We start from the raw sequence: 15,125 nt of genomic DNA, 5'->3' as shown, positions 1-15,125 counted from the left end.
TTGAAGTCGTGGATTTTTTTTTGTTTGTATTTTTTTGGTTTGGTGTTCTCTATCATCCAAATCTTTGCAGCTGCATATATAATTCATATTCAGAGGTGTGTATCACTGTCCGTGAGTTCCTTTTGTCTTTTAATTGGAGCTCATTGGCACTGGAAGAGAAGCCAGCTGAGAGGTGTTATGTAAATATATTCCCACGGAGGGCCAGTTTGACATTTTAGCACCCGAGTACTTGAGCAGTAAATCAGAACACTGACATAGTTAAGGAATACAGTCCACCCCCCTCGATCTGACAAGACATGTGAGACTGAGCCAAACAGATTTTAGGGCTGATTTTGTAGCCAATCACTGCCTGCGGTCCCTTTTACTCTCTCCCTCTCTCACACCATCTCGCTCTCTCTCGCTCTCTCTCGCTCTCTCTCTCTCTTGACAAAAGCTGCTTGTCAAGGGTATTAAAGGAAAATTGCATAATGTGATTTTCAGTGCACTCTAATGATAGTGCAGCCCTTACCAATTAAATTGCAAAGATAAGAATTCCTTTCTTTGGAAAAAGGTTAGATTTTATTAACTAAATGACTGTGTGGCAGGGGAGGGACTCTCTCCCTCTCTCTTTCTCTCCCTCTCTCTCTCTCTCTCTCTCTCTCTCCCTCTCTCTCTCTTTCGTTGGCCTTCTCTCTGCCCCAAAGCTAAATCTAATCAGCAAAATGTACGCAGTATCCCTGGAGAGATTAGCACGAGGCCAGTGTGGCCTATAAAAAACACGGACATTTTGAAACCAACTTCAAGCGTGCTAATTGCAGAAAGGGAAAAAAGGGGGCGAGAGCAGCGGAGGGGGGGAGGGAGGGAGCAAGGGAGGGAGGGAGAGATCGAGGGACAAGCCTATGATAGCCTCACAAGGCGCAAACAGATGTGCGTGTCATCGATGGGCAGGAGAGAGGGATGCCACACATACAGTGCTAGAGAGTGTCCCGTGCTGCACTGATATGGATGCCAAGAAACGCCACGCATTCATAAATCTCACTTTATTTTTGGCTTTATGAGTATGCATATACAGAAATGTGTAGAATATTTAGTACCGTTTAGTATAGTTTGTGTAGTTATTTATATTGTACAGTTTCTCTCTTATGTATAGTATGAATACTCTCTTTGTTTGTGCATATACAGAAATGTGCATAGTATATATACATTCATTTATATGGAAGAATTGAATGATTTAAATCTATTTGTAAATATATGTATCTTAATCCATCTGCATATAAGTGCGTTACTTACCTTTCTACATGGCCAGTAGCTTAACACAGATGGGTATATAATAACAGCCAATAGGAATCCAATAACAGGCCAAGCTTAGCAAATCAATGGCTTGATGATATCTTCACATGGCCATCAGCCGAACTCTTGAAGATCTTTGAAAAGAGCCTGAGCTATGGCAGGCGTGCTGGCTCAAAAAGGGTGTAATTGGCTGCTTTGTGAAACCAAGCCTTTATGTCTCTCTCTCTCTCTTTTTTTAATCTTCCTGAGGGGACGGAAGAGAAGTGATTTAATGCCTCATAAAAGCATTTTTTTTTTCACATCAACATCTGTCCACTGAAAAGGCCTTTGAGTAGAGCTTTATGACAGCTAATCAACTGGGATGAGCTTGCGCAAATGCAGCTACTCAGGTTACACAAGTGCACACAGTGCTTATAGACACACAGAAAGTCAGACACACACACACACACACACACACACACACACACACACACACACACATAGATGCATACACATAACACAATGTTCGCACACACTCAAAAAATAAACATCTATTCTAGTGACATGTGTTGTGTTCTTATAAAGATAAAACCACCATTGTTCAGCATGCACACATACATTCACCCCTCACACACTCTTGTAATACCAGACATGCAAACTTCTTTGACAAACACACACACACACAAACACACACACACGCACACACACACACACACACGCGCACACACACACACACACACACACACACACACACACACACACAAATTCACATTGGGTCCCCCCTTGATATCGTATGATGTCCGACATGTAAACATCACACACACACAATTTCAAATACTCATACACACAGACATACACACACACACAAACACACACATTTATAAACACTCACACACACACACACACACACACAGAGACATGGACATTACAAATAATGACACTACAGCACCCGGTTTACTCCAACAGTGTGCAGGCCACCTGCAGTCAGGGAGGAAAGTGGATGGATTTCGATGGCAGTAAGGTGTCAGATGTAACCGGGTGATGACCGCTTTGAGCGGAATGTGTTTTACATCTCACAACTGTCACCCCATTCACCCAGACCTCTCCACCACTACTTGGTTGGATTCATCTTACCAGAGTCCATGCATAGAGTGTCATGTACAATCAGTACGTTTAAAGTAAACTACGGATATATTTGATTATTTTTTTATGTTTTGGATGCTATAAAGGGGAATAAAAAAAAATGTTAATGCTCAACAGGTGTCAGTTTGGCCCGTTATTGGAGTATGTAGTCTCCTCACAGAGCGTTGTGTGCATTCAATACCGGTAAAGAACTCTGAATGTGTTTTTATTTGATTTGGTTTTATGTTTTGGATGCTAGAAAGGGGGATTTCTTTTAAGGGGTTTGCGGTGATTGGCGGTGTAAGACAAGGGGGAGCCCAGGAAACGCCGCTGAGATCAGACTGGGCCGGCCGTCATGGCACCCGGCCCAGACGTCTTTTAATACCGCGTGTCCTAACAGAGCGCTATTTGGTTGACAATAAAATGAAGCATCCCGCAGCTCTGTATTTCATCGCAGAGCGAAAGAGAGAAGAGAAGAGGGGAGGTAATCTCTTTAGTGCTGTGTGTTGGGCCAAACCTTGTAGCTTTTCCTTGTAGCAAGAATTGTACAGACACACTTCTCTTAGCGCAGCTTCCGAATCCCACTCTTGAGACGTGAACCATTCAGCCTAAACCTTCAGGTGAAAACCTTTAATCACCTTCCTTGGCTGTTGGTACTTCATGCCACAAGTACTGCTGTAGACTTCATTGTTTATAGCAAGCCATATGGTTTATGGTTGTATTGGAAGTAACCCTGAACTTAATTGACTTATTAAAGATTAAAGGAATAGACCGACTCAGGAGTGCCTTCATCCTAAGAGGAAAAGGAAATGCTTAAACAGCAGCTTTCCTGGAAGACGACTATTGATTAACTTCTTATACGTATACAGCTGTACATAGTACAGTTACATTTACAACTGTAACTCTGTGTTGACCAATAAAGCATGGAATGGACATTACTCTTTTATGACTACAACCTAGATAGTTAAAGGCACTTAAAATAAAAAATAAAGATTAAATATGATCGTAAATACTCAGACACATGCTGACTGTGGCCCGGTTGTGGGCCAGACCTGAGCCATATCAGAGCCGTATCCGGTCCTCAGTCATCTGCAATGCAGGCAGTCTGATGATAAAGGCCCCTTTTGACAGTTGTATTGTGGTTAACATCATTCTGACAATGGTATTCTAGTTTCCCCTGACATGCCTACACCCCTCCCAACTCAGTAAAGGTGTAGGGTTGAGCTTATACTGACATTCAGGGCCTTAATAGGCTTAATCCCTTCAGGCCTTGTTTTGCTGTCATAGTTGATGACCTGGAATTAAATGCTAGCAAATGAGGGCGTGCTAGTCAGTGAGCAGTCCAGTTTAGCCATTGGGTGAAGGGTCATGTTAGCTCCTGGCTATTTCTTCTGCTAATAGTGGTGTTCTCCCCTTTCCCCTCTGTTCTTCAATTTAGTGTTAGCGACGCAGTGTGTTGTTTTTGTTAGTCATAAACAAACGTCCCAGTTGACATGAAACGCTGGTGCACAACAAGCATGCTCGCCAATATTCCTGCATCTGTCTCAAGCCCCTTATAACATTTGTTTACATTTGCTTGTCTCTGCAAACTAATCGATCCAAAATTCACTAAACAGCTTATGGCTCTCCCTGACCAAAGGTGTTTGGATCCCTGTCTGTCTTTCCACCTCTCACCCCCTCTATGTACCATAGGGTCAGACCCATCCTTGTATCTGTAAACACCCCCACTCCATGTAAATATGTTCTCCCTATGTATATGTGATTTATGTATGTATGTCGATGAGGTGTATAAGTGTATAAGCTACTGGATGACCCAAATTTCCCTCGGGATTAATAAAGTATCCTTCTCCAGGTGAGGACGGCGAGGACAGACGGGCCCTGGTCCTGAGCTACCCACAGTACTGCCGGTACCGGTCCGTCATCGCCCGGCTGCGTGAGCGGCCCAACTCCCTGCTGACGGACCAGATAGTGCTGGCACTGGGCGGGATCGCCTCGCTCACCAACAACACCCAGATCCTCTACTGCAGGGACACCTTCGAGCACCCCACGCTCGTGGAGAACGAGAGCGTCTGCGACGAATTCGGTGAGTAGCAGCAGCACCACCAACATCACCGCCCCTCCACCCTACCCTCACTCACCCAGACACTCCACCCACAATACTCTAACACCATGCAGCGGTGGGGGTCTTCATCTCTTGTCTCCGGTGCCTTGTGAGAGTCAATGTATCTTAATGTGTGAAATTGACCTTATCATACACGCGCCAAGATGTATCTGAAGGTGAATTATTAGTCTTTGTTGCAGGTTGGCATTTGGTAATTGGAGTGGTATGTTATTGTAAAGTGTGAATCCCCCCCTCCCACACACTCGACACTACTGTACACTTGTCGTAATTAGTCTATTATCATATCTTTAGCATGGCGCTGTGATTATTTTAGAAACATGACGTGTCGCTGATTGCGTTTTCTTGAAGGTTAGCGCTTAATGTGATTGGTAGTTGTAGGGCAGTTTGAGGTCAGTGCTGCTTTTTCAAAAGGGATAATAATTTGTGGTGCACCCTGACTGCCAGATCCCTCGTGTGTCAGCATGAAGTTATCAACTCTGGGCAGAGCGAGGCTATGATATTGAGCTAACACAGCTAACCAAGTACACTGAAAACCATTATTAGCCTGTAGAAAATTGCGTGCATGTTATGTGAATTTTCCCAGGTACTCTTTCTTGAAGAATGAGACGAGACATGACATGCTATTACTGTGTCATAATAGCTAATGGCAGCCATCATCCCCTGCTGGGCATTCTATTTCTAAGCCTTTTAAGTTATTATGACATGCTGACATAATTTTCGTCGGCAGACAAGAGAGGATCACGATGTGTTTCGCTTGTGTGAGAAAGGACAATGTTCCGAAACAGTTGGAAGCGTCCCGTATGTAAAACTGATGGAGGGAAATTGTTTAAGGGAGGAGGCGGGCGAATTTAGCGAGATAAAACCTTGCAGGTGGAAGTGTGGATCTTGGCGGACGAGACCCTGGGTGTAATTGATTTTCAGCTCTGGGGGGTCGGGGAGTTCGGGGTTGGTGGAGGGGGGGTTGTCCTGTAGAGACAGCCGTCTAAGAGGTCAAGCCCAGAGCGTCTGTCTCAAACATCAAGAGAAGAAAAAAGAAAAACCTGTCTTATTTTAGAAGCACTGTAGTATTTTAGCATAACAAGCTGTGAGTCATCCTGTAGGTCCAGAGAGCATCTCCAGATAATGACGCAGTACGTCCAGCCGTCCTTCACCACCGGCTCACTTTGTAAAATAACCTCTGAGGCATGATGGTAGGCTGTGTATTTAAGGAAGGTCTATATTTAAGGAACCTGAGTGTAAATGCCAAAGGTATTTCTGTAGTCTCGTCTGTCATATTTATAGTATTATTACAAGAGAGATCATGGGATGGAATTATGCTGGATAACCTGTTTGAGCTTGTGTCTGTCTGACTGACTAATCTCAAACATGCCAGTGTGTGTGTGTGGGGGTTAAATGACTTCATAGTTTTGGCGCTGGAGATTTATATAAATTGTCATATATGTAGTTGTAGATGGCTGTGAAAGCTTCGAGCACTAGGGGGAAAAAAACACAGATGTTGCTAATGTTCTGGGTTTGCTTTGACAGCACAGTCCCAGCCGTGACTTTGAAACCAATTTTAGTAGGTTACATATGCGGATTAAAATGTCTTCGCCACAAGCCTGAGTTTTAAACATTAATGTTAGAAACCGTAACTGGACCCAGTGCAGTCATACTGTTTAAGTTACACCGCGAATGGTATTTATTAGGGCCTGATCTCAACACATGAAGTCATTGTCCATGTAAGGTTTTTCCTGCACACTGAATTTATTACAAAGAGATAGATTTGACTTTTTGGTCATTTTGAATCAGGATAAGGAAAAAGAGAAAGAAGAAATGGGGGGGGGGAAAAAAAACTCTCAGTGAAAGGCCTTCAAGTGCTTATTTTTTTACTGCTCTGAGTGACAGTTACTTGGCGGAAAATCTTCTACGTTTAGTGCAGCCATTAGCTTTTTTTCAGAATGAATAGCAGCGCTTACAAAGGCTCGGCGACGGAGAGGGTAACTGTGGAGTGTCAAGGAGGCTCCAGTGCATTGCGGTACAAAGGAGACGTGACGAGATGGAGGACTTACGGGCAAAAAGCATGAGGAATGAGGGTTAGCCTCGCTATCGCCGTTCTACTGTATATTTTTAGTCATTTGTTCCTGGACATCTAACCTCCTCGGCCGTAGTGGCTATCATTTTCCCCTCGCTTTTTTTTTTGAAAAAATAGCCCTGAGTTTCCAGTACTTAATCTTTTGACCACATATTTTCTCTCTCTGTTTTTCTTTCTTTCTCTCTGTCTCACTCTCTCGCTCACTTTCTCTCTGACACAAGGAAAACTACCCCGAGGAAAAATAGGCAACAATAAGGTGTGTCCTTGATTTTGGTTTTAGACCAGGTGGGTGAGCAGTGGCCGTGACGTGCACAGACCTGACGTCAGGCAATGCTGTCGGTGTGATCCACAAAGAGATAGCATCAGACCGAGGCTGCCACAGACCCTGAAGCGGTCCCGGCCCTGATCCGGCCCAGGTCCGGTAATGTTAGCGCCAGACCCATTCCAGGTGAATGAGTCTGTAAAAGCCCCAGTGATTCATAACGCGAGATCTGAGCAATCAGCCTACACATCCATGCCTTGCTTCCGTGCGTTTTAAACCCACTTCAAATATTAACACATAACTGCTGACAATATGGATCACTGCACTCACCCCCGCCCGCCCCCACCCCCTATCCATTTTGTAGGATGTGACTTTGCACATCTGCTTCAGAGGGGGGAGTCAGCGAGCAAGCGGGCATAACGAAACAAACGAGTGAACCGGTGCGGAGGACTGCTTAGCCCGGGTGAACAGAGAGTGCGGTGAATTATTGAACAGAATTTTGTCCGTTGATGTAATTTCGAAGGGCATCTGGCCCGGCTGCGCCGCGGGTCTTAGCCAGTCATTTACATTCCGCCACCGCGGAGAATTTTTTTTTTAGGGAGAGTTGAGAAAGGAAAGACATTTATTTGTTTCACAGGGCGCACGTCCTAAGAATATCAGAGGGGAACACGTGCTTCGTGTTGCCATACAGCGCAAGCTGTAATAACAGAATTATTGAAGCTAGTCAGGAGAGAGAAGAGGAGAGAGAGAGAGAGAGAGGGAGGGGGGGGAGGTGGCAGAGAGAGAACATTTAGATGACTGGTTCCTGACTTATGTGCGCGAGGACCGATGTTTGTAGCCGTGCCGCTGTTTCCTTTCTGTCTGATGTGCTTTGTTCACGGCCTCATTTCCATGCGCCGGTGGCCTTGGGAGATCCGCAGAGCCCCCCGCCGTTAGCGCCGCCGTCCGCTCCCACAACTAAATAAATAAATAAATGCAAAGAAGAAAAATGATTATGAACAAACCACTTCAATTAACGCAACTTGTTTTTAATGGCGCATAAGCCAAACACTCTGTATTCCTCGCAGAGCAGGCCTCTGTGACGGGAATGCTGTATGTGCCATTGAGGGATGATTTCTGCATAGCAATGAGGGACAAATTAATGATAGCTTGTTGTCTGGCGGGGGATGCGGGCAAGACAAAGAGCTCATTGTTATTTCTGCATCAAGAGATCCCTCTGTTCCAGCTATTGTTCTTGAGTGTTAATCATTTGCACTTTAATAAATCAAATTATGGCAATAACAGATTTGCTCCTCTCTCTCTCTCCCTCCTCTCACTCTCTCTCTCTCTCTCTATCTCTCTTTCTTTCCCTCTTTCGCTTTTCTTCTTTTCTCGTGTCTGGAATTGCCAGCGCTTAGGTAACAAGCGTTCCGATTCCATCTCCAATCTCATTCTGTAGGTCTGTTTACCACATACACTGCAATAAAAATGGGTCATTTATTTTCTGCCCATGAAGAGGAGAACTCGTCCTGGGTGTGTGTGTGTGTGTGTGTGTGTGTGTGTGTGTGTGTGTGTGTGTGTGTGTATCGCTATTGTGTATCTCAGCAGTTCTATTGGTGGCCTTTGTGGAACAGAGGAGCCTGTGTCTTTACAGTAGGACAGTGGAGAGATGGCGTAGGCTTAATAAAATACCTTGAGGAAGGCAGCCAAGCGGAAGGGATTCGTTAAACAGAGCACAGGCTTTTTCAGGCATCGTTCAAAATAGTTGTGTTATTTTCTTTCAGTCCTTCCTCCTCCCTTTCCTCCTCCCTGTTTCTCTTTCTTCTCCTTTTATTATTTTAAAGGGAGGGGTAGTGTGACGCGTGTGACGTCCAGGGTAAGGCTAGGCAGCGGTAGTGGGCGTGCCATTCAGGAATGGGGACCTGGGGGGTGGAGGTAGGTGTGGAGGGGGGGGGCTTGAGTGAGGGTGCGGCTTTGACCTCTCGGAAGACTTTTAATAATGAGTTGCTGGGAAAAGATTCATCACCCAAGCCACTGCAGAACGGAAGTAGGCTTTTAGCAAGTTGTGAAACCTCAGGAACCCAGGCACCTTCCCACAACCACCACCACTACCAACCTTGCCCCCCCACCCCACCTACTCCCCAAACACACACACACACACAGACCCTGTTCTTGAAGTGAAACACAGCGCAGTGCATCTTCCTCGGCTCCGATTGCACATTGTAACACAGGCCCCAGGCTTGTCGCTTACACAAACAAAGCATTCCTAAATTTGATTCCCCGTGCGTAGGTTTCCAGCAAGTCCACCGCCGCCGCTGTTGCTGCTGCTGTCTCTGCCGCCTCTGCTCACAATCCTATTTATATCAGACGCTTCTGTCGCTGACCACACTGGGATAAGAAATTGTGTCCTTTTTTTTTTTGTCCTCCTTTGAAATGAAATACTAGCGGTTTGTGTTGGTTTGAAGGCGGCTCTGTTATTGCCTACACTGAGCAAGTAATAAAAATAAATAAATAAATAAATAAAACACAACAGCGCAAGTGTTCACAAAAAGACTGGATCGTATCCCGAAAAAATTCCACGCCAGTCCCCTTGTCTTTCCCGAACGCAGTTTGGCTTAGGTAGATTTAATGCATGTTATTAATGCCATCCAGATGGTCGGCACAGATCTGTTACAGCGGCCCACTGCAAGCGGCGGACAAGCCGAGACAGGCCTCCCCCCCCCCCCCCCCCCCCCCAATCACCTTGCTCGCTCCTGCGGGATTGGACGAGCGGTTAAGTAAACAGAATGTCAGGAAAATGATTACTGTTTTCCGTGCACACACCATACAATTAACTCCAAGGCACACGGGCAACATACAGTAATCGTAGCGCATTATGCTAAAACAGACCTACTTTTTGGCACTCAATCTTTGCAGTCTCTCGCTCTCTCTATTTTTCTTTCTCTCTCTTGCTCTCTCTCTCTCTCTCTCTTGTACTCACTTGTGCCTGTTCTTGCGCTCGCTTGCCCTAAAAAAAAAGAAATTGAGATCAGAGTACCTTTTTCTGAATCTCTTCTCCGCATTATGTTTGATGAGTCTGTGCGTCCCCCCCCCCTTTGCTCATTTTGCAATCTGGATTGGATTGCTAAAGGTCATGCATTTTTTAATAGCCCATATGCCTCATCCATGTGTCATATTAAGAATTCAAGCAGAAACTGAAAAGCATAGCTCTTTTTTGTGTGTGTGGGGGGGGTAGGGGGGTGGGGTGGGGGGGCATATGGGGTGTGTGAGTGTGAGTATTTAAGATACTCTTGGCTCAACATTTTGTTTCCAGACCCGGGTCCCATTGCAGTGTGAAATAACAAGAAGAATACCTCTTTAAAAATCTGAAAGCGTTTTAGCCTTAAGTGGGATTTGCATAATTGTCTGGTGAGGTACAATATTCCCTTATTTCGTAATGAAAAGCACACTAGCCTTCCAGATGCATGTTATTATAGACTCAGCCTTGAGAAATATCATTCACTGGTTAAGTGCAGTGTTCAAGAAGAGGCCAAGTCTCCTAACACACACACACACACACACACACACACACACAGATACACACAAAGTTACACACCCCCACACAGCTACACACATGTAATCTGTGGCCAAGTCCAGAATGCCTGCAGGGTCTGTTTTTTTATCAGTTCAAAATTAATTTCTACAATACCTAGCTCCAGTTTCCTCCAAATCCCCCGCCAGTTAAAAGTATCCGTTTTCGTTCGTGTAACTCTTCCCCGTCATCAGGTCCCAGAGTGCACAGGCGTTAGCGCTCTGATGATCAAGGTGTTTTTTTTATCTCTCTCTCTCTCTCTCTCTCTCTCTCTACCACTCTCTCTCTCTCAATGGCTTCAGTGATCTCTGCTAAAGACGTTGATGCACGGTGGAAGACTCTAGTCATGAAAGCGAGAAAGAGAGAAAGAAAAGGAAGAAAGAAAGAAAGAAAGAAGGAATGAGAGAAGAAAAAAAAACAGAGAAATAAAGGCCGTCAGCGTTGAGTCAGTCACCTGTTGTCACCACTCAGACGCTGCAGTTTGTACTACACCAGCGCTCTCTGATTCACCGGGTGATATACGAGTCGCCGGGGCTTTGAAGGCGCAGAGAATTCCCCCCCATGGGACTCCACCAGACCAGCAGGGCCTCCAAACCACCAAAACCGCCGCTGCAGAACTTTCCAGAACAAGCCGCTAATACATGACATCATACGAAACACAAATTACTGTTTGTTCCCCCTCTACAGTAGCAGCACGGACGTAGTGGTGCTCTGTGTTGTTGGGGGCGGGGGTTAGCGTGCGCTTAATATAGTCCAGTAATGTTTAAGCCTGGTTAATAATTTAAGTGACCCTCTTTGCCTCTTGGCCTGTTACCTTACTGTATTTACACACGTGTGCTATGCACAAACTAATATTACCGTAACATATGATGTAATGACAGTGTGTTCTCTAGCCTGTGGTCTATTGGGGTGGGGGGGGGGGGTTGTGGGGGGTGAATGAAACCGATTCTGACCTGAGTTGTGAGGCTTTGAGACTATTTGTAAAAGCGGCCTTGGGATAATAATAACAACCCCAAGAATGTCTCCGCTGCCGCTGTGCAGGTATTCGGCCCTGTTCCGCTGGAATGGATTATCTGTTCCGCCGGCTGACATTTCAGGGCTTTTTTCTCCGTTTGCTGATATTTTTAGTGGGCTCCTCTGTGATTTGGACTAATTATGCTCCTGGCTCCCTTTTGAGTTTGTGAACGCTCGTTCTTGGCATAAATCCTCTGAGATGACCCCCCCCACCCTCCACCCTCCACCTCCCCTTCCTCTCCCCTCTGTCTCCTCCTCTTTCTCCTCCCTACACTTACACATACACACACCTTTTCAGTCGCTTTGCTCTTACTCTCTTGCCATGGAAAACAAAAGGAACATGGCGAGTCAACACTTGAATGCTTCTCTCTTTTCCTCATTCCCTCTCTCTCTCTCTCTCTCTCTCTCTCTCACCCACCTCTACCTCAGTTATTAAGGAACTCCAAAAATGCGCTTGTGATGTGCATTGATTTGGAATGCCAATGCCGAGAGAAAAGAAGAGAAAAAAAATATTGAGTTCGTTTTTTTTTTTCTCCTCGCCATCTTTTGTATCCCCAGCAGACTACTTACACCACAAATAAATAATTCATGAACAAAAAATGGAACCTTCCATTCAGAGGCTGTGACGACCTTCCCCCCTCCCCCTCCTCCTCCCCCCGCCCCGTACCTCTCCCCTCACACGAGTAATACAAAAAATTCTTCTTTACAGACACAGGTCTGAAGTAAAATGTCACTTTGAGGCAATACACTATTTAATTCCCCTTTTTTTGGTGAATGTCAGAGGGAGAATATGTGGCCTGCTTTTTTTTTGCTGGGCTGGGCTGGGCTGGGCTGTGGAATGCAATGATTTATTACCATGGCGACATCCTGAGCGCATCTCTTCCATAAAGATTTAATGAGCTGAAGAACAAGGATCAGAAAACAACACACTGAGAGAAAATATCTGATAATAGCCTTAAAGTAAATAGTCTTTCAAGGACTTCTGGGTATAGATGTTTTTTTGTGTGTATGTGTGTGTGTGTGTGTGGGGGAGGGGGGGTTGGTGGGTGAGCAGGAAATCATGATTTTCCTTTGGGAAAACATGGTTTCCTCATAACAGAGATGCTTCCTTTTTAGTTGTCATTATGTATCAGTTCATTAGTATTTTTACTCCGCTCCCTTCAAATTCAAAGAGAGACACACACACACACACACACACACACACACACACGTTTACTCACATGCCTGTAGGAATGTGCAAGTGGGCCTAAGCTGCCCCCCCCCTCCCCACCCCCCATCCTCGAAGAAGCATTTTAGCGGCAGCAGGGTAATGAAAAGCATGTTGATAGATGGTGTCATGTTTAAATACGTTATTATGCCGGCCTGCCACGGGCCATATGAAATCATTTGAAATTGTAATTTGATATTTTTGGGAGCTCCGCAACCACCACCACCAAACCCCCCCACCCCCCCTCCCCCTCCACTCCATCTCCATCTCCCCCCACCCTACATGTCTTTTCCCATGCACACATTTGTTTCTCAGAGAGCACTTTTTTAAACATTATCTCATCCGTTCTGTTTGTTTTAATGTGGGAAGAAGCCTTACTGGGTTTGAAGCCTGTTCTGTTTGTAATGGGCTTTTTTTTTGTCAGTGTTATTTCTGGTCAGGCATGACCAATTATAGCCAGCCAGCTTAAGGCCCATTAGTGTAGACTCATACAAGGTTAAAATCCCCCCCATCCCCTCCACACACACACATATTTTCAACGCTCGATTCCGGACTGTTTACTGAAGAGAGAGCGAGAAAAAAAAAAACATAAAAAAGAGAAAGAAAGAAATGAAAATGGCAGTTACCACGCGGAACGGAAACTACACTTCTGCTTCTCTTTCGTTTTGCATCACAGCAGTCCCCAGGAAACAATTGAAGACTGTCAGTTTGCCTTTTAAATAATGCAATTCTCACGCTCCCGAGTGGGTAGCATAGGCAGATTGCCCCCTTGCCATCCCTAAGGGTATTTGGCTACACCCAAAGATGCATTATGGGAAAAAATACTGAACTGAATGCCGACATGTTTGCATTTACTCTTCCTTCCTGGATTATGTAACCTACTTAAATGCCAAATAGCACACTGCTCAGCTTTTTTTCTCTCTCCATCGCTTTTTTCCTCTTTGACCGGTCTTGTGCCTTTACACCACATTAATCCCTGAAACACTTCCCTCTCGCCTGTCTAAACAATAGCCAGTAAACATCACAGCAGACCCAAGCTGTTTTTTGCGGGCAAACTTTGCTCAGTGGCTTTCTTTCTTTTTTCTTCTTTGCCCCCTTAAAATATTATTCTAGTACCAGATGCCACATTAATCTGCTCCATTTGAAAGAGTGCCATGTACCAGTTTCCAGTCCCAGGCCAAACATGCGTTTGATGTGTGCGTAATGTCTTAGGAGGAGGACACGGCACGCCAGATATCGTTACGAAATGTTGCTTCTCAAAGCCGTTGCTTTTCATTAAAGTCCTAATGGAAGATGAAATGCGACACGGATGCTGCACACGGCCAAATCCTTGGACAACGCGAGCTGGTCCACATCAAAAATACATCCAGCAATCAGTCATCAAATACAAAGTGCACTGCTTGCTTGAATTACACATGCCTGCAAAATGGACTGATCGAGTAGTTTTTGTCAGCGAAATGACTCCCCATTTGAAATATGCATATTTGTTTAACTATCCAGGCAAATTTGGAGCGACATACTGTATAGTCATTACGCGGAGGTTTTTGAGCAGGGGGGGAAGCACCAAGGACAGAGAGCATTACAATTCTGCATCTTTAAAGATTTTGAAATGCGCAGAGGTGCCAGTCCACATCATTATGTAGGCTAGTCAAAATACAACATCAATCCCCAGACCAAAAAATTCATCCCCCTTCATCCCCACGTGGGCCTTGTAAATTGCATGTAGAGACACAGAGTACATGGACTCTTGTTTAAAAAAAAAAAGAGGCAGTGCCCGGCTAAGCCGTAACAGAGGGGGGCCCCTCCAACTTAAGACGCAAGGTCAGGGTCGTCCGATGTCAGAGGTCAAAGGTCACTGGCGAGCCTCAAAGCGCACCGAGCGGAACACACAGACTCTGATGTGCTCTAATGAGCGTCCGTGGAGCTCGTCAGGTGGGTCGCCATGCCAACAGGGGGCGGGGGCGGGGGGGGGGGGGACAGCATTAGCGCCCCCTACCCATATGTTGTCCATGAAACGAGAGAATATCCCTTTCAATATTTGCTCTCTCTCTCGCTCACTTTCTCTCTCGCTATCAATCTATCTATCTATCTGTCTGAATGATCCCTGTAGCAGTAGAAAGATTAGAGTAGTTTATTCAGCAGACACCAGCCTCCTCTCAAGCCTCCTGTAGGGCTTGACCGAGGCTTGGAGGGCTTCATGATTCATGGCCTTTACTTCAGACGGGGATATCTCTGTGAGGGACGGTATGTGGAAGGGTCTGACTCTCTCTCTCTCTCCACTTCTCTCTCTTTATATATATCTGTCTCTCTCTATCTCACTCTCTCCCCATCTCCCTTTTTCTCCTTCTGTTTCTCTCTTTCACTTTTTCTGACTTTCTCTTTATCTCTGTCTCTCTGCATATCTCTCTTTCTCCCTTTATTTCTCTCCATCTCTCTATCTATCTTTCTCTCTCTTCATCTCTCTCTCTCTCCTCTCTTTTTCTCTCTGTCTCTCTCTCTCTTGGACCTTCAGGGTTGATTGACATCACA

General features: G+C 45.3%; 1 protein-coding gene across 2 annotated transcripts in view; it reads left to right on the top strand.

The window, feature by feature from the left end:
* The window catches only part of arid5b (AT-rich interaction domain 5B), a 93,321-nt gene that overhangs the window by 23,693 nt on the left and 54,503 nt on the right, over window positions 1-15,125 (top strand). For both annotated transcript variants that reach the window (XM_031561420.2, XM_012839232.3), the window contains one exon: window positions 4,223-4,453. In XM_031561420.2, coding sequence (XP_031417280.1) covers window positions 4,223-4,453 — 231 coding nt within the window. The remainder of the gene's footprint in view (window positions 1-4,222; window positions 4,454-15,125) is intronic.

The sequence above is a fragment of the Clupea harengus genome, chromosome 23 (genome assembly GCF_900700415.2).
Source record: "Clupea harengus chromosome 23, Ch_v2.0.2, whole genome shotgun sequence".
Classification (NCBI taxonomy): Eukaryota; Metazoa; Chordata; class Actinopteri; order Clupeiformes; family Clupeidae; genus Clupea; species Clupea harengus.
Note: the sequence above shows the minus strand (reverse complement) of the source record. Positions and strands in the feature narration are given on the sequence as shown.